This window comes from Miniopterus natalensis, chromosome 1, assembly GCF_054644295.1.
Source record: "Miniopterus natalensis isolate mMinNat1 chromosome 1, mMinNat1.hap1, whole genome shotgun sequence".
Taxonomy (NCBI): domain Eukaryota; kingdom Metazoa; phylum Chordata; class Mammalia; order Chiroptera; family Miniopteridae; genus Miniopterus; species Miniopterus natalensis.
The window spans coordinates 173,902,560-173,927,508 of NC_142081.1; the positions used below are offsets into that span (position 1 = coordinate 173,902,560).

Here is a 24,949-nt window from a genome sequence, read left to right on the forward strand (position 1 = left end):
GGCGATTATTAAACAAACCTTGACGTGGGCGGGCGGCTGCTAGGGACGCGCGCCGCGGGCGCCGAGGCAACGCGGGTGTCGCCGCCCAGCCCCCGCCGCGCCCTCGGGCCGCCCCCCGCCGCGCGGCCCTCCCGCCTTCCCCCGTGCCTGGGCAACCTGCGGGGCGCGCCATGCTGCTGCCGCTGCTGCTGCTCGTCCTCCTGCTGCTGCTGCTGCTGCTGCTGGCGGCCGAAGGCGCGCGCCCCCCTCGCCACCCAGGCTCGGGGTTGGGCTAGGGGCCGGGGGACGCCGAGACCGCGCGCCCGGGGACGGCGGCGGCGCGCAGGGGGCGGGGGCTCGGGACGCTGGCGGCCTCCCGTCCAGAAAAAGCAAAGGTTCTTTCCGCGTGGAAGTTTTCGGTTAGGAAAGCACGTTTGGCTCCTCGGGCCGTCAGTTCGTCACCTGTAACACCTGGGACTTAGCTGTATGCCGCTTGCTCTAACTAAAATTTCAGTTCTGCCCGCTTCGCTCTTCTGCAGTGTTCCACGGCCCGCTGGGCACCCGGGTGCCCCAAGTCAACAATTTTTAGTTCCAAGATGCTCACAAATTAAAGTTAATCGCTCAGGATTGGACAAGATTGGGTAGTATATTTTTAGCATCGTTGGGCACTTTAAAGTTTCACTTAATTCTGAATTCTCTAATTGAGACGTTGTGAAAGTTCGGACCTGCTTTGGCACTATTTCAAAAGGATGTAGTAAGCAGTGCACCGTCTGAAGTACTTAAGAAATGAAACCATTTCAACCGTGAAGCAGTTAGAAGCCCTTATTTTATACACCAGCAAATGGACTGATTGCAAGTCATCTTTATCTCTTCGTTAAAACAGTAGGAGTGGAGCGAGGCCTCAGCTTGCTAAAGAGTTTAATTCAGTTCCATTCCTTAGGTACTTGAAATTATATGAGCATTGCATATGTCCGAGTACCATAAAATTCAGAATTTTCACCACCTCTTGTTTTTATTCCTCTTAATTACAGTGGTTTTACTGTCCTTTAATAAAAAAAATGAGAGGCTCATTTCTGGGACCTGTGTTCCTACCGTTTTCTGTAGACCACAAAATAAGGGCTGTAAGGGTACATAGCACGTGTCATTTTATCACAGTAGAATAATTACTAAAGTTAAAAAAAAGTCGCAAACATCCTATTAAGTATTTATCAGCCCGGCCAGCGTGGCCCAGGGGCTGAGCTTCGGCCTGTGGTCCCCGAGGTCCTAGTCAGGGGACGTGCCTGGTTTTCCTGCTGGTCCCCAGCAGGGGGCGTGCAGGAGGCAGCCCATCAGTGGCTCTCTCCCCTCAGTGAGGTTTCTCTCTTCCTCTCCCTTCCTCTCTCTGAAATCAAGACATATTTTTTTAAAAAACACTTATCAGATGCTTTCTTCCTTTAGAAAAAAATATAAAGGAGGATGAAGGGGTGGAGAAAAACATCGCAAATTTCTTAGTTTGAAACCAATTATTTCATATTTCAACAGGCAATTGGAATCTTGAATAGTCCTATTTACATATTCATAAAAAAGTTCGAATATTATGTCAGATCAGGGATTAAATCATCTTCCTTGCTGTGGGCACTTTAACCTCTAATCTTTGGTTTCATCATCTTTAAGGAGGAGATAATAGTTCTTCACAGAATTATTATGAGACTAAATGACTCATGTTAAGTACTTAGCACTGTGCTTGGTATATACTGTTAGTGCTTCATAAATGTTGTGATCACTATTACTACAAATGTAGTAATGGAGAAAATAAGGTTGGAAACAATCTAAATCTTCAATAGGGTAACGGTTGAGCAAATCATTCAATGAAATGTTGCGAAATAAAAGTCTTATAACCAAATAATATCTAGTATCTAGGAATTCTTACAATATAATGCAAAGTAGAAAAAGCAGGACACCAAGTTTTATATATAGGATGTTCCCAAAAAAGTGTATATACACACTTTTAATAATTATAAAGGCAGAGTTTATTAAAATACATTTCATTTTCAAAATTGAGCAATCAAATGTTAAAGTGTGTATACATTTTTGGGGGACACCCTGTATATTGTGGTGCTATGTGACATGAACCCAAGGTATGATTATGGTGACTTTAGTTAGCTCATTTATACCCTTCTGATTTTCCAAATTTCTACCACAAACACAAATTGCTTTTATGAAAATTTATTTGGAAACAAAGTTACCCCCAAACTTCACCACCCTCAGAAAACTGTAAGCCAAAATATCAGTACTTAATCTGACTCAAAACAGAATATGCTTTGACCAAATATCCATATTACTAATTTAATAATTAAACTTAGAGTCTTAGGATAGAATGGATCTTTGCAATCCTTATGAATATGCTACCTGGTGTTATTTATCTCTACAGTCCTCTAGCCTCACAACTAGATTCAAAACCCTTAAGGCCTGAAGTCATTTCTTTTACCTCTTGATTTCCTTAGAACTCTGGAGTGTGGTGCTGCATAGTAGAAACTTTTTATTAATAACAAAGAAGCATAGTGCTCAATGACTCGAAGGAAAGGAAATGTTTTAATGTTCATTATTTACCCCTACTACTTCCAAAAAAGGATCTGAAATGGTTTACGGTAAGACTTGTAGAAACATATCGTTATTTTTTAATGGGAAAAGCAAATATGCCCCCAATTTAAGCCTATGTACTAAGATTGAGCCATTTTTTACATTTATTTCTGAGTTTTGTGGAAGCCAAAGCAAAAAAGAAAATGAGTGTTATAATTATTGATTTTTAAAATATATATATCAGTTCTTTAAATGCAAATGCATTTTCCTGCTACTAATTCTAAAATATATTTACTCTTGTTCAAAGAGTATAGAACAACAGAGATGAAGGTGGTGTTGCGGAACCGGGGACGTTCACCTTATAGAAAGACCAAGTGGCACTCAGAGGCTCAGGGTTCAGGTTTATTTTACACCGGTGGGCCCAGAGGAGTCCAATTCCAAAGTCTGAGCCCCGAGCACAATGGAGCAAGGAGTTATATCCCGTCCATGCTTCCGCCCACATGGCAGCTATACCTTGCTTAGGGCAGGGAAAAGCCCTTTCTGGTTTGGAACATAGCAGGACGGCAATAGGGAAAGCAATGATAATTTTCCCTTATCATTGTCTTTAATAATCCCGTTTCTTAAAAGAAAATATAGAAACAATTTTGATACGATTGTTTCTTACAGTCACCTTCCATCAATGCCAGGGGTTAACACTAGAACACATGTCCTCAAAGAGAGGGACAAGCAATTAACACCCTATTTCTTAGCTCTGGTGATGTTACTTGCTACAAACTTAGAAATTCCATACCTGTAGGAATAAGTGGACATCCTCATAAATGCCCTTAATGATGGTCCCCACCCCAGAGCTTTTATGGGTGCTGGGTAGCAATCAATTAAAGAAAGAGCTAGAGCCTGGAATACAAATAAAATTCTTCTTTACGATTAAAGAAGAATCCATATGCTTCAAATTATAAGCATGCAGTCAACAAGGTAGAGGTTCCATTGAAAAAGTGGTAAGCCTACGTGTGTGTGTGTGCTCATTTATTCCATATATATATGGGAGAAAATGTCAGAAAAAGGTTCTATTTGGAGAATATTTTGACTAATTTTATCCCAATTTTATTATTTTAGGATATTATCAACTAGGCCATTATTTGGAAAGGTAAAAAGCAATCTTTTTTTGTGATACACTTTTGGGTATCTTGGAGAAGTTGAAAGAACTAACAACATGGGCACTCTTTCTTCATCTTACACTCTGCCTAGAGTGGTTTATCATGACTTCACATAACACTTTAATCACTCTGAGCTTCATTTTTTTCTATCTATATAATAAAAAGCATGGACTAAATGAGTTCTTAAGATCTCTTGCAGTTTTGACATTCATTAATGCTAATTTTTGTTTTTGTTTTTTAACATACTGGTTAAAAAACAAAATAAATCTTGCCCTTTGTTTCAATTTTTGGTTCACAGTTCAGTTTGAGTCAAGCCTTGATTTTGAGAGCATTAGCTAATCATCAGAAGTTGAGCATCTTTCTTGAGTACAATTTATTCTGCTGGAATAATTAATACACCTAACCTCCAAGAAATAAGGTATTTCTCCATAGTTGCATTTTAAATCAATTTAAACCCAGCTTAAACTGACAAAAATCTTCCTAACTTCCCCAGCCCCTCAGAGCTCATCACTCTCATCTTTGTTTTCTGTCTTTAACTTTTCGAACACGTTAATACTGTTGAAATTATCACAGGATATTATACTATTTGTCTGCCTTTGATATAAGCTTGTGAGCTTCTTGGAAAAAAGAGGCTTATTTAGCTTTATATCTTCAGCACAGCAACTGGTACTTTCTAGGCCCTCTATATAAGTTTGTTAAACTGAATTTCAAAAAAAAGGAAAAAGGGAGGAGGGGAGGGAAAAAGGAAGAAAGAAAGGAGATGATTGGCTCCTTTGCATCTGATGTCATAATCCCTTTGAGTTTGAAAAAAGCAAAAGTGGTAGCCAGTTGGTGTTCTATGGCATCATAATTCTATCACCCAGCCAGGAGCCATTTGTTCTAGAGAAGTGCAGTGTGTTAAATATCTGGATGCAACAGGCTTTCTGAAAGTCCTTAGTTTTTGTCCACTCTGAATTTTACCTACATTGGTCAACTGGAGAGACTTTCAATTTGGGAGTTTAAGCAGCCAATGAAAGATTAACAGATTCCGCTAACTGAAGTGAGAGCTGTGAATGTAGGTAGTTTCATGCTACACCAAACATAAATATATGCAATAAGCTACAAGGACGTGTGGTGGGATCCTCATCAGAATACCCAGCTCTTCCTCACTCCCGACAGAGTGGCTAAAGAAGAATCTCTTCTGCTCTGGTCAGGATGGTTTTCAGGTGCCCCTGACCCCCTTCTGTGTGTGCCACTCTATTCTCATCCTACAGCTGTTTGTATGAGAAGCTTGCTCTTTTGGGTCAGGGCCCAACTGTTTGAAGATTTCAGCTTTGCTGACCCACTTGCATGAAGTTTCCTTTAAATTCAGTTCTTGCTGGTCGTATTGCTAAGCCACTTCTTCCCCTCAGAGGTAGCAAAACACGAATTTGTCCATTTACTCAGTGTTCCGGAACCTGAGTGCTTGAGGCCCTCAAGTTACCAGCTACATTCAGTCCTTGTTCTCTGCCACACAGGAAGGGAAAAGATGTTTTTTAACACCCACCCACTGGTAGTGTCACTCACTAAGGGGATTCACAAAGAGCAGATTCGGAGGAAAGACTGAGTTCAGTTTTTGGATGTGTTGAGCTTGAAGTGTGACTTAGTTTCTTAAGGGCTGCTATTAACAAGTTACCACCAACCTGAAGACTTCAAACAACAGTGATATATTCTCTCGCAGTTCTGGAAGCCAGAAGTCAGAAATGAGTAGGGTTAGTTCCTCCTGGAAGCTCTGCGGGGAATCTGTTCTGTGCCTCTCTGCCAGCTTCTGGTAACGTCTTCCCATCCCCGCCTCGTAGACACATCACCCCAGTCTCTGCCTCTGTCTCCACATATCCTCTCCTCTGTGGGTGTGTCTGTCCTCTCCTCTTCTTTTAAGGACACCAGTCATTAGATTTAGGGCCCACCCAATCCAGGGTGATCTTAATCACATCCGCCAAGACCCTATTTCCAAATATCATCACATTCGCAGGTACAGGAATTCGGACTTGTATATATCTCTTGGGGGACACTATCCAACCCACTATAAAGTGAATGAAGGGGTAACTAACTGTGTTCATAACCTGACTAGTACTGTCGCCTTGGTCTGCACTTCTAAGTGCTAATACTATGCAACAGGCAAAAGGAAATGCAGAATTAAAGACTCTTATATGGTAGAAAGAGCAAAGACTTTAGTCAGGTGGACCTAGGTTCAATCTTAGCTCTTTAGTAGTTGAAAACCTGCTTAGCCTTTTAACCTCTACAAGCCTTGATTTCTTCATTTGTAAAATGGGGATAATATGACCTATCTCATAACACTGCTGGGAGAATCCAAGAGGCATTGCCAGGTACACAGTAGTCTCTATTATTTCGGGGGAAAAAGAAAAGCTTGAAGACAATAAATACATTTTGAAATGACCACATTAGCTAAAATTGGGGGAGAAGAGTAAAGTTTATGAGAGGCTTATTATGCAACAGATTTTCTATTTAAACTTCCCAGCAAGCCTCTGGTGTAAAGCAGGCAGAGCAGCGAAACAACGGCTGTAGGCGGCAAAAAGCCAAACTGGTCTAGTTCCCCGAGGAAGAGAGGTTTTGCCAGCTAGTCTCTGAGTCAGGCAGCCCCCGGGCCCGAAGGTGCTTATTAGAAGTGGCTTCGGCTGCCTGAGGAGTTTTTGCACCGTGATTGCTACTGCCCTCGCTGCGCTTAACACACACACACGCACCTGAGAGGATTTGGGGATCACTGCGGATTCGGAACAAGGAACGTGTACTCAGGTGACGTGTAGGTCTGGGCGCTTCCTGGCGGGCAGCACATGCCGGTCCAGTAGGTTCCCCGGGACGCACGGTCTCCAGGACAGAAGGAAAGCGCCGCAAGGCACAGAGAAAGCGGACTTCACAGGCCCTGCAAAGTTAAGCAGCATCGCGGGGTGGCCGGCCTCCTGCAGGGCTCTCCCGCTTCGCACTGCGGCTGGCTAATGGGCAGTCTGTCACCTCCGGCCAGCACGGCCACCACCCCGCCCTCGCCGCCAGCCTCTAGAGAACGCCGCCCCGCTCAGCGGGGAGACCCGGCCGGCGACGCGACGAGCGCGGGGGGCCGGGGACAGGCGTCCTCCCGCCCCTCCGGGAGGGCCCCGAGGCGGCCGGGTCGCGCGGAGTCCGGGTGCGCGGGAAGGCGGGGCCGCAGCCCGGGGGCAGGGGCGGCGCAGCGCGCTCGCAGCTCCGCGGGCTGCAAACCTCCCGCGGGGGCAGCGGCCCCCCCCCGCCCCGGCCGCCAGGGCGCAGGCGCAGGCGCTGGGGGGCGGCGGCGGGCGCGGGAAGATGGCGGCGGCGGCGGCGGCGGCCGAGCAGGTCTGTGAGCCCCGCCGCGGCTGGGGGCTGGGGGCGGAGGGGCAGGGGCGCCGCGGTCCTGCCGGTGGGGCCCGCGGGAGAGCCGGCAGGGGCGGGGGCGGGGGCACGCGGGCGGCGGGGGCGGGGACCGGCGGGGCGGGAGGAGCTGTCCGCAGCCGCGGATGCTGGCGAAGGCCGGCGGGACGCCGGCACCGGCTCCGGGGCAGCGAGGGGAGCGAGGCGCGGCCCGGCCCGGGCGTCCCGGCGGCGGCGAGGAGGCGTCGCGGTCCCGCGGGCGGAGGGGCGCCCGGGCCGCCGGAGCCTGCGCCTGGACGCGCGCCGCGAAGATGCGGTAAAAATAGCCCCGGCCGGCGCCTGGCGCCGCGCAGCTGCCGCCGCCGACTGCATGCGCGGTGCCCAGGTTTCTCTCCCGCTTTGGCTTTTGGAGCTTTAGTCACCGGTATACAACTGCCCCCTGTCCAGTTGGTTTAAAATAATTTTTTAAAATGCTTTATCAAGTAGTTCCTGATCTGCGTTGTAAACTTGTAACTTAGAATAGCTTCAAAGGCTATTTTCCTCTCAAAGCAAGATACATATATTCATATTTATTCATATATATATATATATATATATATATATATATACAGGATGCGGCAAAAGTAGGTTTACAGGTGTTCCTATGGAAATTAATGCAATAACTAGTAAATAATAATACAAGAATAAACTCTTCCACGTACTCGAACCTGTGTTTGCCACACCCTGTAAGTGAATACATGTGTGTAAATATGTGTATACCTTTGGTTACTAGGGTGATTTCTTATAACAAAAATAATTTTCTTGGTCTTTTTTTTGTTGTTAACTGTTATTTCCCTTTAGAAAAAACAACAACTATGATGTGATCATTTCTTTTGAAAAAGCCCCATTCTTAAACAGTGTTTAAAAAAATAAAGATGAGTCAAGTAACTAATGTTCTGTTTCCAGAAAATCTTTTTTTTTCTGGAAAGATTTTCTTAGGTAATTAACTGCTTTTAGAGACCTATTTAGAGTCGTTCTGAGGGATATAAAATATAGAAGACGTGAAATCTGCCTTCAAGGAGCTTAAAGTCAAATTGCCTAATAAATGCAGAACAATCCACTAAAGACAGTAGGCAAGCTACAGGTTGACGCAGTAAAATAAAATTTTAAAAAAAGGAATGAGTGAAAGTGAAAGGAGACAAAGCTTGGAGTTGTTGAGATTAAAGTTGTTCCTTGGCTTTCCTGATTCCCCTCCTAATTTATCAGCTTTTTAAACAGTTCTTTTTTCATCGGCATCACCTAATGATGTTCTTGAGGTTCCACTGAGGTTTTATTCTTGCTTTACACATAAGCCAGGCAGTCGGGTCCATCTCTCAATTTACACTTCAAAGTTATGCATTTATGTCTCTAGCCCTGAATTTTCCACAGGCAGTTCAAACTCAAAAGTTTTCAAAACTGGGTTTCATCATACTTACTATTTAAAGTGCTACAACCATTCGTTCTCCTGGTTAACCTAGCCAGAATCTTGAGATCTGGGCCAGCTTAGGGGTGCCAGAAGGGACCTGCATTTGGTTTAATGCTGTGCTGTTCCAGGCTTGATATTTGAACGGAGAGCCCCACATTGTCTTTTCCTTCAGATCCCACCAACTATGTAGAGCAGGTCCTACTTGGTAGTGATCTTAGATCCCACTTGCCTAATCTTCTCTTCATCTCCAGTGCCAAAGCTCAGTCAAGCCCTCATGTGGGACTGCTAGAAAAACTTGCTGTTGATATCTTCAAGTCTCAACACCTATTCCAGTTCATCGTGTTTTGGTTTGATTTTGCTATAATGCAAATCTGATTGTATCTCGAACCTATTTTAAATTTTTGGTGGTTCCTTATCACCTAGTAAAGTCCATTGTTCTTGACATGGTACTTATGTCCATTCATTTACTGACCTCTAACCACATCTCTCATCTCATTTTTTTGCCCCATTCCTGTACTTACCCTCTTCACCATCCACATAAAGCTACCAAAATTAGTTTGCCCAGAGATGACCCATATTCAGAATTTTTATGCTGTTCCTTCTGCCTGGAATGCCTTTCTCTGTACTTTTGCCTGGCTAACTCCTGTTTATCCTTCAAGATTCAACTGAAACCTCAAATTTTCTTAAAAACCTTCAACTGATACCCCCACTTGCTAAGTAGAATTGCATTCCTTTTGTGTACCCTTGCCATGTTGAACTGCAATTGTTAGTGACCTTGACTATCTACCCTACTTGCTTGTGAGTTCATTGAGGGTAGGTTCTATGTCTTGCTCAGCTTGGTAGTCTGAGCATCTGGCATATAGTCACTCTTCAGTAAATGTTAAATGCATCCAACAAATATAATAACGTGCATAAATTGACAGAGAAGAGTAAAGAATGCATCCCAGCAGGGATAAATTTTGCCCTGCCTCTGATATGTAGACCTATATTCAAACTCTAAGACTTAAATTGCTAGCCTGTTAGCACTGTCACAAATAGCTGTGAAAATTAGAAGAAAGCACAGCTCCCTTAAGGTATATTACTACCTTGGGGGGAAAACTATCAAAATGGCATATTCAAGTCTAAAACATCTGCAGTGTCAATGCACCCTCATAGATGTTGCACCTCATGCAGATATACAGCCTACACAACTGTATTCAGCATTCTGTTTTGTGATAAAATCTGTTGAGTAGATTGAATTATATCCTACTGGGCCTTCTTTACTGCTTTGTGGAATTTTTAAAACTTTATCTGCCACGTTACTCACAATGATTATTCCTGTCTTTTTCCATAAGTGTTCAACTACCCCCGCACCGTAAGATTCAGATGGCCTTGCCTATAACATCCCTAGGAAAAAGAAGAATGCTTTCCCTTCATGGTGTCAACCATTTCAATGAAGTGGGAGCCCACCCCGTTAAGACTGCTCTTTTCTCCTGTATTCTTTATCACTTTCTTTCCTGCCTCCTGCAGGATCTTGTTTCCCACATTACCCTGCTATCTGCTTCTCTTGACGTCTTTCCCTCTGCTATCAAACATATAGGTCTTCCCCCAAATTGGGGGAGAGGGGGGAGGTACTAACAACAACAATAGATGCACAATTTTCCTCTGACAGTACCTAATTTTTTATATATAATCTTTCTTCTCCTTCTGGACTCGAAAATGGGTGTATACATGCTGGCGTCTTTTCAAGACTATTCCCTACTTACCAATTTGCTATACAGAGTTCACCTTTGAAGGTTGTGGAGGTACTTCCTGACAAATCAAGTTCAGCAACACTATGCAACCTGGATTTTCTTACCATTCATTGTATTTCTTATTTTCCATTGTTCCTGTACATTTAAAGTTTCCCAATACTACCTCCTTGGCTCTTTGTTCTCTTCTTTTTGTACTATTTTTTCACAGTAAACTGATATGGTCTCATAGATTTAACTTACTTCAAGGCCGAGAGCTCTCAAATCTGTATCAAGCTCTCAAATCTGTATCTCTAGCCCTGGCAACCTAATGTCCCATCCCACCCTTCCCATTGCTTTTGAGGCATGTGGTTATTTCTCATTGAGTTCAAATGCAACATATGTAGAATCTTCTCCCTCCTTCGTTCCTCATATTTAACTAGTCACCATTCAGTAAACATGAGATTCCTTTTGAACCTGGCTACAAATTCAGTTAACTTTTCTCTTGAAGTATATTTTTAATCTATCTTTTTCATCCCACCTTAGTGTATTTAGGCCTTCCGTTACCAGAAACCTCTATTCCTGCAACATCCCCAACAGCCTACTTCCTGGTAGTCTATTTCCTAACTCTCCTACAAATGCCCACACATTTAGCATCCTGAAACATATGTCATTCATGTTCAAAATCTTCCAATGTGCCTGGCTGGGCGTGGCTCAGCGGTTGAGCGTTGACCTAGGATCCAGGTGATTGGGGTTCGATTCCTGGTCAGGGCACATGCCCAGGTTGTATGCTTGAGGCAGCTGATCAATGACTTTCTCATCATTGGTGTTTCTATCTGTCCCTCTCCTTTCCTCTCTCTGAAATCAATAAAGATATATTTTTTTAAAAAAATCTTCCAGTGATTCCCAATTAAACAGCATAAAGACCAGCATTTGTACCCAGCAGTCAAGAACTTTCACAGCCTGCCCTACCTCCTTGATTATCCCTGAATTGCCAGATCTGACCCACTCACTCTGTCTGGTTTCCCTGACAACTCCAAGCCATCCTGTCTCTCCTCCCATTAAACTCTACAGCATATATTGTCTATACTATTGATTTTGGCACCTGAACCTACAGAATATTTCACTGCATTACTATTTTATGTACCCAAGTCACATTTATAATATCTAGAGGATAAGGATTGTGTCCTGTATTTCTTTTGTATTCCTATTTATGGTATTAGTGTTTAAGCATAAAGTGCTTAGTAAATGCCTATTCAATAAATGAATTTTCTCAGAGCTCTAAAACACATGTAAGTTGGACAGTATCCATTTCTACCCACTCCTTTTGTGTTTGTGATATACCAGATTAATACCTAAAATGTCATTCAACCACAGTCTAAGTCAGGTTCTCAAACTTTTTGCTCTCGGGTCCTCTTTATACTCTTAAAAATCACTGAGGATCCCAAAGAGTTTTTGTCTACGTGAGTTATATCCATTGATATTTACCGTATTAGAAATTAAAACTGGAAAAAAATTTAAACACAGGAATACACAAAGCATACATTTCATTAGCTGTTAGAGCAATGATGTCATCACATACAGTCATGGAGCCTATGAAAAATTCCTCTGTACATTCATAAGAGGAGAGTAAAAGAGGAAAAATAGTATCTTAGTGTTATTTTGAAAATAGTTTTCACCCTCCAGACCCCTAAGAGGTTTCAGGGAACCCCTCTAAGACTCCCCAGCCCATACTTGGAAACTGCTAGTCTAGGATAATGGTAGCTTTAGCCAGTTTTTAGCTTTGATAAATAACAGTCTGCCAGCCTTTCCAAATTCTTTTCATATAAATGAAAACATATACATAATTTAAAATAATTATAAATCATTAATAAAAAAAGATTACCCACTGTAGAATGTATATGTCAACTCTTCCCCCCAAGAGCTAACTGTACACTTTACTAAGTAGAACAATTCAAAGCAGAGTGTGAAAATCTGTTATCAAATAGTCACACTGAAAGTTCTTTACCACCCCTCTAAGCATAGTAATTAATGTCTTACTTGGAGCCTGAAACTTAACGTGATTTGAATTTATTAGTGGAAAATACATCACTAACCAATTCAGCTTTCTTTGGTTATGAATATGCACTTAATAAATAAATGCATCAAAAAGAGAGGGTATAGCTGTTCCAGTGTGTTGTACTTTGTTTTAGCCAAGTTCCAATGGTCCTGTAAAGAAGTCCATGCGTGAGAAGGCTGTTGAGAGGAGGAATGTCAATAAAGAGCACAATAGTAACTTCAAAGCCGGATATATTCCGATTGATGAAGATCGCCTCCATAAAACAGGCTTGAGAGGGAGAAAGGGCAACTTAGCCATCTGTGTGATTGTCCTCTTGTTCATCCTGGCTGTCATCAACTTAATTGTGAGTATGTGGTATAGAATATTCTTTTTTAAATTACCATGGGAATTTTTCATCTGTTCCTCAGTGAAATCATGGACTTTATTTCTACCATTTCTTTTGGCACCCTCTTTCTGCTCTCCTACACATATTTTACCTCTTACTGAGTTTTTAATGAATATATATAACTTAGTATGCAAATATTGCTGTGTATTCATTTTCTTTAAAAAAAAAATGTTCATGGATTCTCCCCTCAATCTTTGAGACCATTGCCAAGATGATTTTATTGCCTTCATCTCTCCTAAAAAATATAATCCTTCCTGCTTTCATTCAGTTCTCTCGCATTTAGTCTTGTCTCCTCAGCTAGATTTTTAAAATTGTAAGCCCTTGGGTGGCATTAAAGGGTTATATTTTACATTCTTAAATCTCTATTGTCAGAGAATAAAAGGATGTGGTAAGCTAGTTGACACTGAGGTGCTAAGGACACAGTATGTTGCCTTTTCCAAAGATATTTGCTTTTTTAAGGAATAAGACTTTTAATCCAAGGTTGTGACTATGTGAGGATTAAATTTGCAGAGTGATTATTGGTATACCTAAGACCGATCATGAACATAGACTTTGGCAGTTCTAAAGTGATTCCATTTATTTTTTACTTCTAATACTTCCTAGCCATTCCTTTGTATTTAAGTACACCTAAAACATTTGTGTCTAATTTTTTACTTAAATCGAAAAGAGCTGGTACTATAAATAGCTTTACTGGGAGCACATATTCCAAATTTATTTTATTTCGTTTATTTTATTGGAAACTTTTAGTTAAGGTTGCAGATTAAAAACATTTTCATCCCTTCTCTCTGAAAAGCTCATTCCAAGGTGAAAATGTCAGTATCTTGGAAGAAAGTGGGAGGCAACTGAAATCGTAAATCATAATATATGAAGACAAAAAGGAGGCAGCGGCATGGCACATAACTTACCAGAGAAAAGAAACTGCTACGTGTGCTGGGGAGGGTGTGTTGGTGAAAGTGTCGTGCGGAATCCTGAACAGCTTCAGGAATCAGAAGTATAAGTACCTTGAAAAGCAGGAGTAAGGCGAGAACTGAAAACAGCTTGTTTGAAAATCTCTAGGAGCCATGAGATCCCCAGCCTCCTTCTCCCTTCCAGGCAGCAGTTATATGGCAACCCTCCCAACCCCACACAAGAATACGCTGGACCAAAGAGGATTCTCACTGCCCGAGCTGCTGCACAGAGGAGGGTAGGGATGGGTTTCTGTACCGAAGGCAGGGAAGCCTGAACCCTGAGTACTGAGAGTCCCTTCCCCAGGTTCCCTGTCCCCATCCTCCACCTCTAGTTTCCCTGGTATCCCCCGGGCAAGAGGTAACGGCCTTTTCTGGAGAAACTGAAGCACCCAGAGAAAGGACCTTTAGATGCTGACACTTGGCAGGTCCTAGTGAAAAGGCCACGTGAAGCCTGTCAGTCACAAGCCCCACACACAAAGAACTTTTCATGGACTTTTTTGCAACCTCACTGTTAAATATGAACGCTGTGCCTCCAGGGATCAATATATTTTTTTTGGAAAGCTCCCAGAATTGAAAAATGATAGAGACCAAAACCATCCAAACCATGAGGAAAGTAGGAATTCAAGGAGGGAGAGAAAGTGCAACTTATAACAGAAAACTAAAAAACTAAAACTAAAATCAGTATCTTCAGAAAAGTAAGAGGATATTACATCCATGAAACAAAGACAACATGCCATTAAAGGAGCAGCTGGAGAGTAAGAAACACACTCACTTGGATGGATAGATAGGTGAGTGGGTGGGTGGGTGGGTTGATACTGGAAGATAAAGAAAAGGAACCTTTCCAGAAAGTTCAACAAAATTAAAGAACTATCCCAGGAACTATAACATTCTCTTAATAGGAGTTTCAGAAAGAGAAGAAGGAACAGAATGAAGACAGTTTTCAAATAAATAAACCAAGAAGACTTTCTAGAACAGATTGAAAAGTACCATTCTGGGTCCAGCATAATACATAGAAAAGATATCAGAGCCATCTGATAGCCAAAAGATATCAGAGCCAAACTGAAGAAAATCAGGAATTAGAAGATCCTAAAATCTTCTAGAGGAAAAAGACACAGGTTATGTATGTATAAAGAATAGAAAATCAGAGTGGCATCAGACCTCTCAAAAACAGCACCTGAAACTAGGAAGGCAAGTAAGCAAGGGCCGTCCAAATTCGGAGACAAAGCAATTTCAAATCTAGGAACGTATACCAAGCAGGACCATCAGTCAAGTGTGAGGGGTTATAAAGACGTTTTTTAGCCGTGCACTCTAAAAAAATTTCACTTCACATGCATTCGTTCTAGGGAAGGCACAGGAAGATGTGCTCTACCAAAAGGAAGGAGGTACTAAAGCACAAAAGATGAAGACACGGATACAGGAAACTGGGTGTCTACAGGGAGAAAGAAAAGGAAGTTCCAGCAGGAAAGTGAAGGAGAGAGAGTAAAGCAAGAAGATAGAGGTTCCAGAAAGATTTCCTGAGAGGGAAAATAGAACTTATAACTTCTCTGAGAGGCTTGGACTTCTGGAACATTTTCTGGAGAGACATTTGACAGAAATGTTGGAGGGTTTAGAAAGATTTAGTTAGATTTTCAAAGAAACTAAGCAAAAAAGGTAAGACAAGTATTAAAGTTTGAGGGACACAAGGTACAGGAAAGGAGCTTCTGTCATATACAGCATTTGGCTTAGCCGTGAATTATATTTATACGGTCATGATAATGAAAATGCTAGCATGGATTTAACCAAAACTTGAGATTGAAGTTGGGGGAGAAGAAATAAAAATGAGCTAAAATTCTCACCTGTTAAAATAGAAAATCAGTAGATAAATCCTAAAATTGATGAGAGAAGAAATAATGAACAAATATTATTTTTAAATATGAAGATAAATTCTAGACAAAATATATAAAATTGTTGAAAGTGGTTGTCCCTGGATGAGGTATGGAGGAGATAGAAGAAATAAGCTGCTTTTTCTATTATAGACCTTTTAGCACTTTTTGACCGTTGGCTATTTGCATGTAATATCCTGATAGAAACTAAATGGTTTTGTTTATAAGTAGAAAACCAACTGACATGTTCATCTCACTGATGAAACACTTTAAGAAGTATTATTCTTTGGCAATTACCTTTTCTATTTGTTTTCCAATTCTGTTAAGTGTTTAATGCCTGTTAACAGTGGGCTTGTTTTCTGTTTTAGATAACACTTGTTATCTGGGCTGTGATTCGCATTGGACCGAATGGCTGTGACAGCATGGAGTTTCATGAAAGTGGTCTGCTGCGATTTAAGCAAGTATCTGACATGGGAGTTATACATCCTCTTTATAAGAGCACAGTAGGAGGAAGGCGAAATGAGAATTTGGTCATCACTGGCAACAACCAGCCTGTAAGTTACCACATTTAATTGAGGGGCATTAGAGAAAAATTCTTTGTAAAAACCTAAGTTGATTATTGGAAATGGATATTTTCCTTTAGAGAAAAATTCATAAATGTATTTAATAATATTGTTGGTCTTAGAATCTATTAATGTTAGATGCTTTCGTAATATTCTAGGTTTTGTTCCATGGTAGCATGTTCTGTGATAGATATAATTATTATAAGAATACATAGTTTACTCCTGTCTTCTCCATACAAGAAAACCATTGTTAAAAGTACCTGCCCTGGTTAGAATACCCTGTACTTTCTGGGAGTTTAGAAGAGAATGTGCCAATCTAGTGTGGGGCAGCCCATGCCGAGTGGCTGCTATAACACAAGTTTTTAACTACATGAACCCCAAGGATAGACCTTCCCTGTCCATCACAGGCCTAGATCCATGTACCCTGCGACCCACGTATTTGTGCAGAGCAGTATAAGCAAATAAATGTGTAAGCCCTTGGGTTTTTTTGTTGTTTTGGTTTGGTTTGGTTTTGGGGTTTTTTTGAGCGGAGGATTGAAATCTACTTTTTCTGAATTATTTCCATTTATTTTTTCCCTTTTCCCTGAATTTATTGGAGTGACACTGGTTAACAAAATTATACAGATTTCAGGTGCACAATTCCACAGCATGCCATCTGTACATTATACTGTGTGTTCCCCGCCCCAATAAGCCCTTGTTTTGAAGAATTTTTCTCCCAAGTGGGTGGAAGGGGACAGACATGGTTAAAATTATTTTAAATTAGTCTGTTATTATGTAGTGTTTTTATAATGTTCTTGATGAATTTTTGGATGCAGCCTTCTTTGAAAACATATTCATGATAAAGTGTTTTTCTGAAGATTGTTTTTCAGCAAGGGACAACAAAACTCAGTGTGGAACAGAACAAAACCTCTGTTACAAGTGACATTGGAATGCAGTTTTTCGACCCAAGGACTCAAAATATTTTATTCAGCACAGACTATGAAACTCATGAGTTTCATTTGCCAAGTGGAGTGAAAAGTTTGAATGTTCAAAAGGCATCTACTGAAAGGGTATGATTTATTTTCTTTGCTTTTTTAATGGAAGGGAATTACTGTCTAAAGCAGCAATTTTCCACGTTTTCCACCTAATGGCACTCAGAAACTAATTACTAAAATTCTGTGACACACCAAAAAATATACTATATTTTTTTGTGAACCTGACAAAAAATAGGCATAATTTTGATTCATTCACACTGACCGAATGGCTATTGTTGTGTTGGCTGTTTTCATTTTTTTATTTGACAATCTAAGGGGAAAATGTCAGTGCCTCTGGCTAAATGGTCAAGTACTGCATGTTTTAAAGATTCGTACCACACACCGGTAGAAAGTCACTGGTCTAAAGGTACAAAGTGGGAGGGGAGTTTCACTGTTTTATAGTGGCATGAAAGAAATTCCAGAACAGTAGAAAGGATAAGTTCTAGATTTGTCATTACCTAGCTTATGATCATTACCAAGTCATCTCTTTACCTCAGTATCTGTAAAACGTGAATGAAAACACTTGCCTTTCATATTTCATGGTTGAAACTCCTTTTCCTCTATGTCTGATAATATTGCCCACTTTAATTTCACTATTTTTTTTTTTTAATTTTCAGATTACCAGCAATGCTACTAGTGATTTAAATATAAAAGTTGATGGACGTGCTATAGTGCGTGGAAATGAAGGAGTGTTCATTATGGGCAAAACCATTGAATTTCACATGGGTGGTAATATGGAGTTAAAAGCAGTGAGTATTTTTTTTTAATTTAAGAGAATTATTAGATTCTTGGGTACATAAATTCATATATGGAATAGTGTACAATTATTAAAAATGGTAATTGTGTATTTTTTGACATGGAAAGATGTTCAAAATGGATTGCGAAGTGAAAGTTATAAAACAATTTGTGAAATATCTCATTTTTATTCTTAAGAACGTGTGTTTATAAAATCTGTAAGGGTATGCCTTACAGATTAGCTATGGGTAGCAGGATAACAGATGACTTTTATTTTTTTTTTTTCTGCTTGTCTGTTATTTTCTTTTTAAAAAGCTTATATGATGATACCTATATTATTTTAAAAGGCAAAACCAAAAACAAAACAACAACAAAAAAAACTTCCAAAAGAGAATTCTGGAAGATCAAAGTAAGTTTCCATTCTCTGAAGTTCTTGGGTTTCTTTTCAGTTAAAGATTTTTCATATCCCATCCTGGTTTTATATCTAGTGATGTGAAAATCAGTTAACAAATGTATAAAATGTATTTTTACTTACACATCTTTTATACTAAAGGAAAAAGATTTTGCCTTTATTCTAGCTGTTGAAAAGTGAGATTTTCTTTGTGCTTCACAGATTATATCTGAATTTTAATAGATGTGTATTTCATATAAGGGACCCGTAAGTCTGAAAACGTTTTACCTGCTCACAGTTCTGGTTAAAGCATATTTATTCAAAATGTCTCAGCCGCTTTGGCTGAGTGGTCAGACTGTCAGCCTGCGTACTGAAGGGTCCCGGGTTTGATTCGGGCAAGGGCATGTGCCTCGGTTGCAAGTTTGATCCCCAGCCCCAGGTGGGGTGAGTGTGGGAGGCAACCGGTCAATGTGGCTCTCTCCTCTCTCTTCTCTCCTCCCTCCCTCTTACACTCTCCCTGAAAGCAACGGAAAAGCAAATCCCAGAAGAGGGTTGAAAACAGTATCTTTGGGTACCTGCTGTATGCTAATTAATTAAAGCTGATCAATTTTTTTAACCAAGCATTAAGTGACAAACATGAGCTTAAACCTAAGGACTTACAAAATAAGTATTTCCTTTATTTAAGTTTAATTTCATAGTTCTTAGGGAAAAAATAAACTTTAAAATTAAGTTCTTTCACTTTCATAAACAGCTTTTCCTCCCTAAAGTGCATATTCTAATCGCTAAATTTAAAAAAATGAACATAAAATGTAATTCTTGTCAGAAATTCAGTAGCAGTACTGAGTATTGTTTACATTCCTGAGGACAGTGTTGAAGAATGGGCACAGTGGGGTCGATGTTCTCTGCACTAGAAACTCAAAGAAGCAATAGATGTGATAGATTCGTACCACACCATTAGCAAGTGACCTAAATCTTTTATTTCTTCTACCTGGTCATTCTACCTGTTGTTACTATGTTAAATATTAAAATACTTTGTAATGCACATACACACATATCAATTTTTCCACAGTTAAAGAAATAGATAATTATTGAAAAGATAATTATCTCTGTAATAGAGTTAATATTAGTGGTTTTAAGTGTATAGCTAATAAGAAAAACTTATCAAACTGCTTTTAAAAAACACTGCTTTAGCAATTTAAAGAAAATAAATGACCACAAGATGGCAGCATTGGAACAAAATTGGAAAATTTATAGACCTATGTTTAGTTCATATACTATCACTTCCTGGTCAATGAGCCATTTTCATTCTTCATAACCAACTTTCTCTCATTGCTTTAAATAACCTCTAGAAGCTGATGATTTTCAAATTTGGAATTCCTGCTCTAATCTTCCCTTTGAATTAAGATTCACATATCCAACTGCCTTCTTACCTTCTCTACTTTAATATCTAATAGGCATCTCAGACTCAACAAGACTAAAATCTTCATATCTTCTCTCCCTCCCCAAACATGCATTTCTTTCAGGGTTCCCAAGTGGTACCTGTCAGCCCTTAGCAAAGCCTTCAGGCTCTGCCCCCACCACCATTTCCTGCCTGCACTGTTGGAACGGCCTCCTAGGTGGCCCCAGCTCCCTCTTTCACCCTGTAGTCAGTTCTCTATACAGTAGACAGAGTGATCCTTTTTAAAAGGTCTTATCACTTCCCTGTTCAGAGAACCCTCCAAATGGCTTCCCATCTAGTTCAGAATAAAATCCAGAGTCCATTCCCTGGCCTTTCATGTCTGGCCCCTAATTATTTCTTTGACCCATCTCTTACCATTCTACCCCCTCACTCACTCTCCTTCAGCCACACCGGCCTCCTACTTGTTCCTGAACTCCAGGCGCACCTTCACCTTGGGCCTTTGTGTGTCTCGTTTCCTCTGCCCAGAGTGCCCTCCCCAGTTACCCACATGGTTTACTCCTTCGCGTGATCCAGTTTCCACTGGACTGTGACCTTATCAGAGAGGCCTTCCCTGACCACCGTGTGTAAAATGGAACCCCTCCCTGGTCACTCTCTCTCTACTTACCCTGACTTATTTTTCTCAGATGATGCCCTATTTGTTTTACCTGTTCATGTGTTTATTGTCTACCTCTCCCCATTTAAATGTCAACTGTAGAACTTGGACTTTGCCTGTCTGTTGACTGCGGTATCCCCAGCACCTAGAATAGTAGCTAACATATAGTAGACATTTAATAATTATTTGTTGAATGAATGAAAAGAAAAAAAAGAAAAAGAGAGGAAAGAGGGAGAGAGACAGGGCCTACAATACAAGAATGTTCCTGGGACAGAGGGACTGAAGAAGAGATCCTCCAGGCAGTTTCCTTGGAGTGCCTGGTCTTCAGAATTATATGGTTTGAATCTTCATTTGTGGTGATGCAAAAACATTGGAAATTAAAATTGATTTTCTCTAGAAGAAAATTCTTATCAGAAACGTATCAGTCAGTAACTTCATGAAAACTCTCTTAGGAAGTAAATTAAATGGTCTGAGACTTTATCAGCACCAGCCTTATTATGCACTTAGGAATTCTGATGTAATTTTAACTAATTGAGAAGTAAATTGTGTTACAAGTGTATTGGTGGTATACATTGTGAACTATTAGAGGCCACTGGTTGAATCTTGACATTAGTTTTGTTTTCTTTGTTGTTGTTTTGGTCATGACTTCACTCTTTCTTACTGCCTTCTTTTCTTGTTAATATTCCAGTAAGTTTTGTTTATTAAATTTGTTGTATCTCCATTTGTGGAAGTAAATAAATCATATTATTATTATTCTCCCAATAGGAAAACAGCATCATCCTAAATGGAACTGTGGTGGTTAGCACAACTCGCCTACCTAGTTCCTCCAGTGGGGACCAGTTTGGTGCTGGCGAATGGGTGCGCTACAAGCTCTGTATGTGTGCTGACGGGACTCTCTTCAAAGTACAAGTAACGGGCCAGAACATGGGCTGCCAAGTCTCAGACCACCCCTGTGGGAACACTCATTAGAAGAACCTGAGCAGTCTTCAATCCGTTCATATCTTGACTTCACCTTTTTTTTAAGAGTATGCATGCAATTATGTTTTTACAGAGTTTGTGAGAGCTGGTAATTATTTTATCTGCAGAGCACTACTGTATCTGTTATATAATCTCCATATTTTAAATATTCTCAGAGAGCCTAAATTCTGATACACCTTTCATTAAGTTGCACTGATCTTCAAGTTAACGTTTTCTAAAATAATTATCAGAAGTGAATAGAATCCAAATTAATCTTTAAAAAAGTGTTTTTAAAGTTCCACTGTTATTCCTTGTCTAAAAGATAAAGGGCTGAAGCGACTGTTTAGGTTCACTGTAAGTAAGCTTTTGGTAACCACTGGGCATAGACCCACTTAAGATGTTTAAAAAGTACACTGTCAATAAGTGTTACATGCACTGTCTTTTGGCTTCTAAGAGGAATGACAGATTTTTAGCACATTAACTTTCAGCCGTATTCTCACATGCAAGTGAAATCATTAAAGAACTTCACGTATGTGAGATAGTAAGAGACTATGGTTTCTTAGCTTTGCACTAAGAAGAAAACTCTCTGTAATAGGATGTTTACTTGTTATATATTAATAAATACTAAGTGTTCACAATGTGGTAGAAATTAAAATACCATCCTAGCTTTAACTTTGAGATAATGACAGCTGCTGTTTATTAAGCATCTTATTTACCCTACGCGTTATCCTAGTGTTGCATGTGTACTCTCTCCGATTCTCGCCCAAGCTATGTAAATAGGTTTATTATCCAATTTCACCATTAGGAAACTGAGGATCAGAAAGTTAAGAAACTTGCCTGATACCATGTAGAAAATAGTAGAGTTGGGATTCAAACCCAGATACACCTGCTTCCAAATACCTCGTTATTTTCACTATCTGCATTGGTCTTAATTATTTAAAACTCTACAAAGATGAACAAAGACTAATTCAGACTTACAGATAACAAACAAATAGCAGGTATGCTTACTCGGGTTTAAAAAATAAACCATCAATCTCGTGTCAATAAAAGGCCAATCCCTGTCAGATTTTTAAACTGTCCTAAGCCAGATCCAAAATGTTATACATAGAGAGGGCCAGTTGGCCTAGTTATGGGTTACCCAGTTCCCTCCTGATGGTCCGTGGCACACAGCAGTACCTGAATTGGGGGAAAGGGTTGCCAAAATATTTATACCTTAATTGGGGGAAAGGGTTGCCAAAATATTTATACCTTCAGCCCTCGGGGCAACACAGTAAGAAGTGGGGAGGCCATGGCCCCAGGCAAGTCCTGCTGGCCAGGAATGGCCTGGTGGGTTCTCCCCAGTGTGCACCATACAAATACTATTTTTAATGTGTGCCATGGCTTGAAAAAAGTTGGGAAGCACTGGACTAGAGGGTGCTAATGCAGAAAATAATACAAGTAATTTTTTAAGTATGAGAATTGATCTCTGCTCTAATATCACCATCCCACTGTAATGATTTACAACCCTTAAGTCAGTGATTAATGTGTTTTATATTCCACTTGAAAGGCACTCCCTGGTATTATTAAGACACACACAGAATCAGGGACAGAGACTTTGAAGTAGTGTACTGTAAAGGAGGCAGTAGTGATGAGTCACGGGCCCCCGCCTGCATCAGGTATAACAGCATTCTGTCATGGTCGCTTTGAGCTGTGTGGATAGGAAACCAATACAAAAACAATTTGCATTCAATATGTTACAGTTCTCTCTGATAGAACAACCAAATGCCTTAGAGATTAGGAATAGTGTACTAAAGTATACTAAAACAGAGATTCACTAGCTATACAAGACTGAGTGCAGTTTTTAAATGAAGAAAAAAGTGAAATTTATGACCTCTGAGTGTTAACAGTTGCAGTGATATTCAGAACCTATTTTAATATATTCAGTATCACTTAATATCTGAATGATATTCAGAAAAAAAATCATTGAAATTTTTTTTCAGATGCTCAGTATATTTTTAAATTTTACATTCATTATTGATCTGCATTTAGATTTGGTTTAAACATTTAAGTATTTTTATAAAAACTACAGAATACTATGTTGTAATGCATTATTTATTGAATATAATGCATGCAGTAATCTATTTTTACTCCTCTTTGAGAAATACTTGTGTTTTTGATACATCTCCATGAACTGCTTTTGACTTGAGAGGATATTTTGATGTTCTCATAGAACTGATTGTTAAGGTAGCAAGTATGGTATTTGAGGACACTTCGAAGGTCGTCCATGCCTTTTTACTGAAGTGTAGACGTGGAAAATTCATTGGAAGGCAGATTAGGAACAAACAAACCATCCTTTTTACCTGTGACCTATTTTGCATAACAGGAAAGCTTCAGCTACTCGATCTCACCACCAGATGGTATTTTTCTATAAACTGTAATGTTCACATTCCTCTTTCTGCCAGCTGTTCCTCCCCTACTCTGAGCACTGCTGTGACAAGCAGCAGGCTAGGGGGAGGTAGCTAGGACAGTACTTCAGAGGTGGATTGCAATGGTCAGGGGGACACATGAAATAAAAGCAAGATACATTAGAGAGCAGGTAGGAAAATGCACATGACACAAGGCGGGATTGTCTATATATGGTCTGTAATATTTAAAAATATACTTATTTGTATTCTTTTGCATTATGAAAAAACAAATTTTGTATACTAGCTTTGATGATGAATGGTGGAAGTTCTACCTAGTTTTGAATGAGTTTTTAGAGGGTAAGAATGTTCTGGTGCTAAACTCGACAAAGATGAGACCATTGATATGCTGATAACTTTAGCAGCCTTTTAAAAAGTGCTGCGGGACAAAGATGACAAATTATGCCAAACACAAATAAACCTATGAATCTGACTCTGATTGCTAACTTTTTGAGTTTCAGTCAATTCATTTTGTAACCAGGATTAATGACCTCTGTTTACAATAAAGATTCAACTGTTCGCCGTTCATTTTTTAATGGTTGAAATATTAGCGGGTTTCCACTTAATCATACAAACATGATGAGTTTAAATATAGCTTGAAAATGGGACCTCGTCAGTATTTGTGTGTGATCTCATCCTGGAGCTCAAAGGTAGAAGATGTAGAGTTTGGATAGTCCTGCCTACCTCTGGGCATCACAGATGGCCTCCCTCCGGTGGCTGTTCCTCCAGCGTCCCAGGGAAATAAATGTGCACGCTGTCACTGTGGCAAGAGGCCAGGACCTTGTGCCGAAAGGGTGAAGGTTCGCCCCGGGGCAGGCTCCATGGGCAGGTGGGTGGAGCTTCACGGGCTCAGGTCTAAAATCCCCACCTGGCTGGATCCAGGTAGAGACCCACTTGGAAACTACCTGGAGATCATGGGCATGGCTTAGAAACAGTGCTGCTATTGTTCTCTCTACATCTTATCAAAAATAGCCCCTTCTGTGTCTTTTCTTCTGATTGTTTTAACTTCTCTTCCTTTTATATAAGAATGGACCCTCTTTCCTTTCTACTTTCTGTTCTGGATCTTTTACTGCCTTCTCTCTCTCTCCCTCTCTGACACCCGTCCACACCCAGTGTTTCTAACTGCTTCCTCATACTTCAGCTTGAATGTGTCCACTTAAAGATTTACATTTTACCAAATTGTTTTTCATTTCCTCAGAAAAATTTTCTGGAGTTCTCAGGGGTTCCTTACCTAATATGTATAAGCTTATATGTAGTATATATCATTTTTCCAAATTATTACCTTTTACTTTAGGACATAAGATTATCATTACCTAGCTGTTTTGAACTCAAATCTATTA

At 40.2% G+C, this 24,949-nt stretch overlaps 1 protein-coding gene across 1 annotated transcript; it reads left to right on the top strand.

The window, feature by feature from the left end:
• The first annotated feature begins 7,006 nt into the window (after positions 1-7,006).
• Positions 7,007-24,055, top strand: SGCB (sarcoglycan beta). The gene is made up of 6 exons (XM_087827540.1): positions 7,007-7,037; positions 12,398-12,607; positions 15,827-16,012; positions 16,879-17,070; positions 17,652-17,783; positions 20,977-24,055. The coding sequence occupies exons 1-6, from the start codon at positions 7,008-7,010 to the stop codon at positions 21,178-21,180; spliced, it is 954 nt and encodes a 317-aa protein (XP_087683666.1). The 5' UTR covers position 7,007; the 3' UTR covers positions 21,181-24,055.
• Positions 24,056-24,949: the final 894 nt, after the last annotated feature.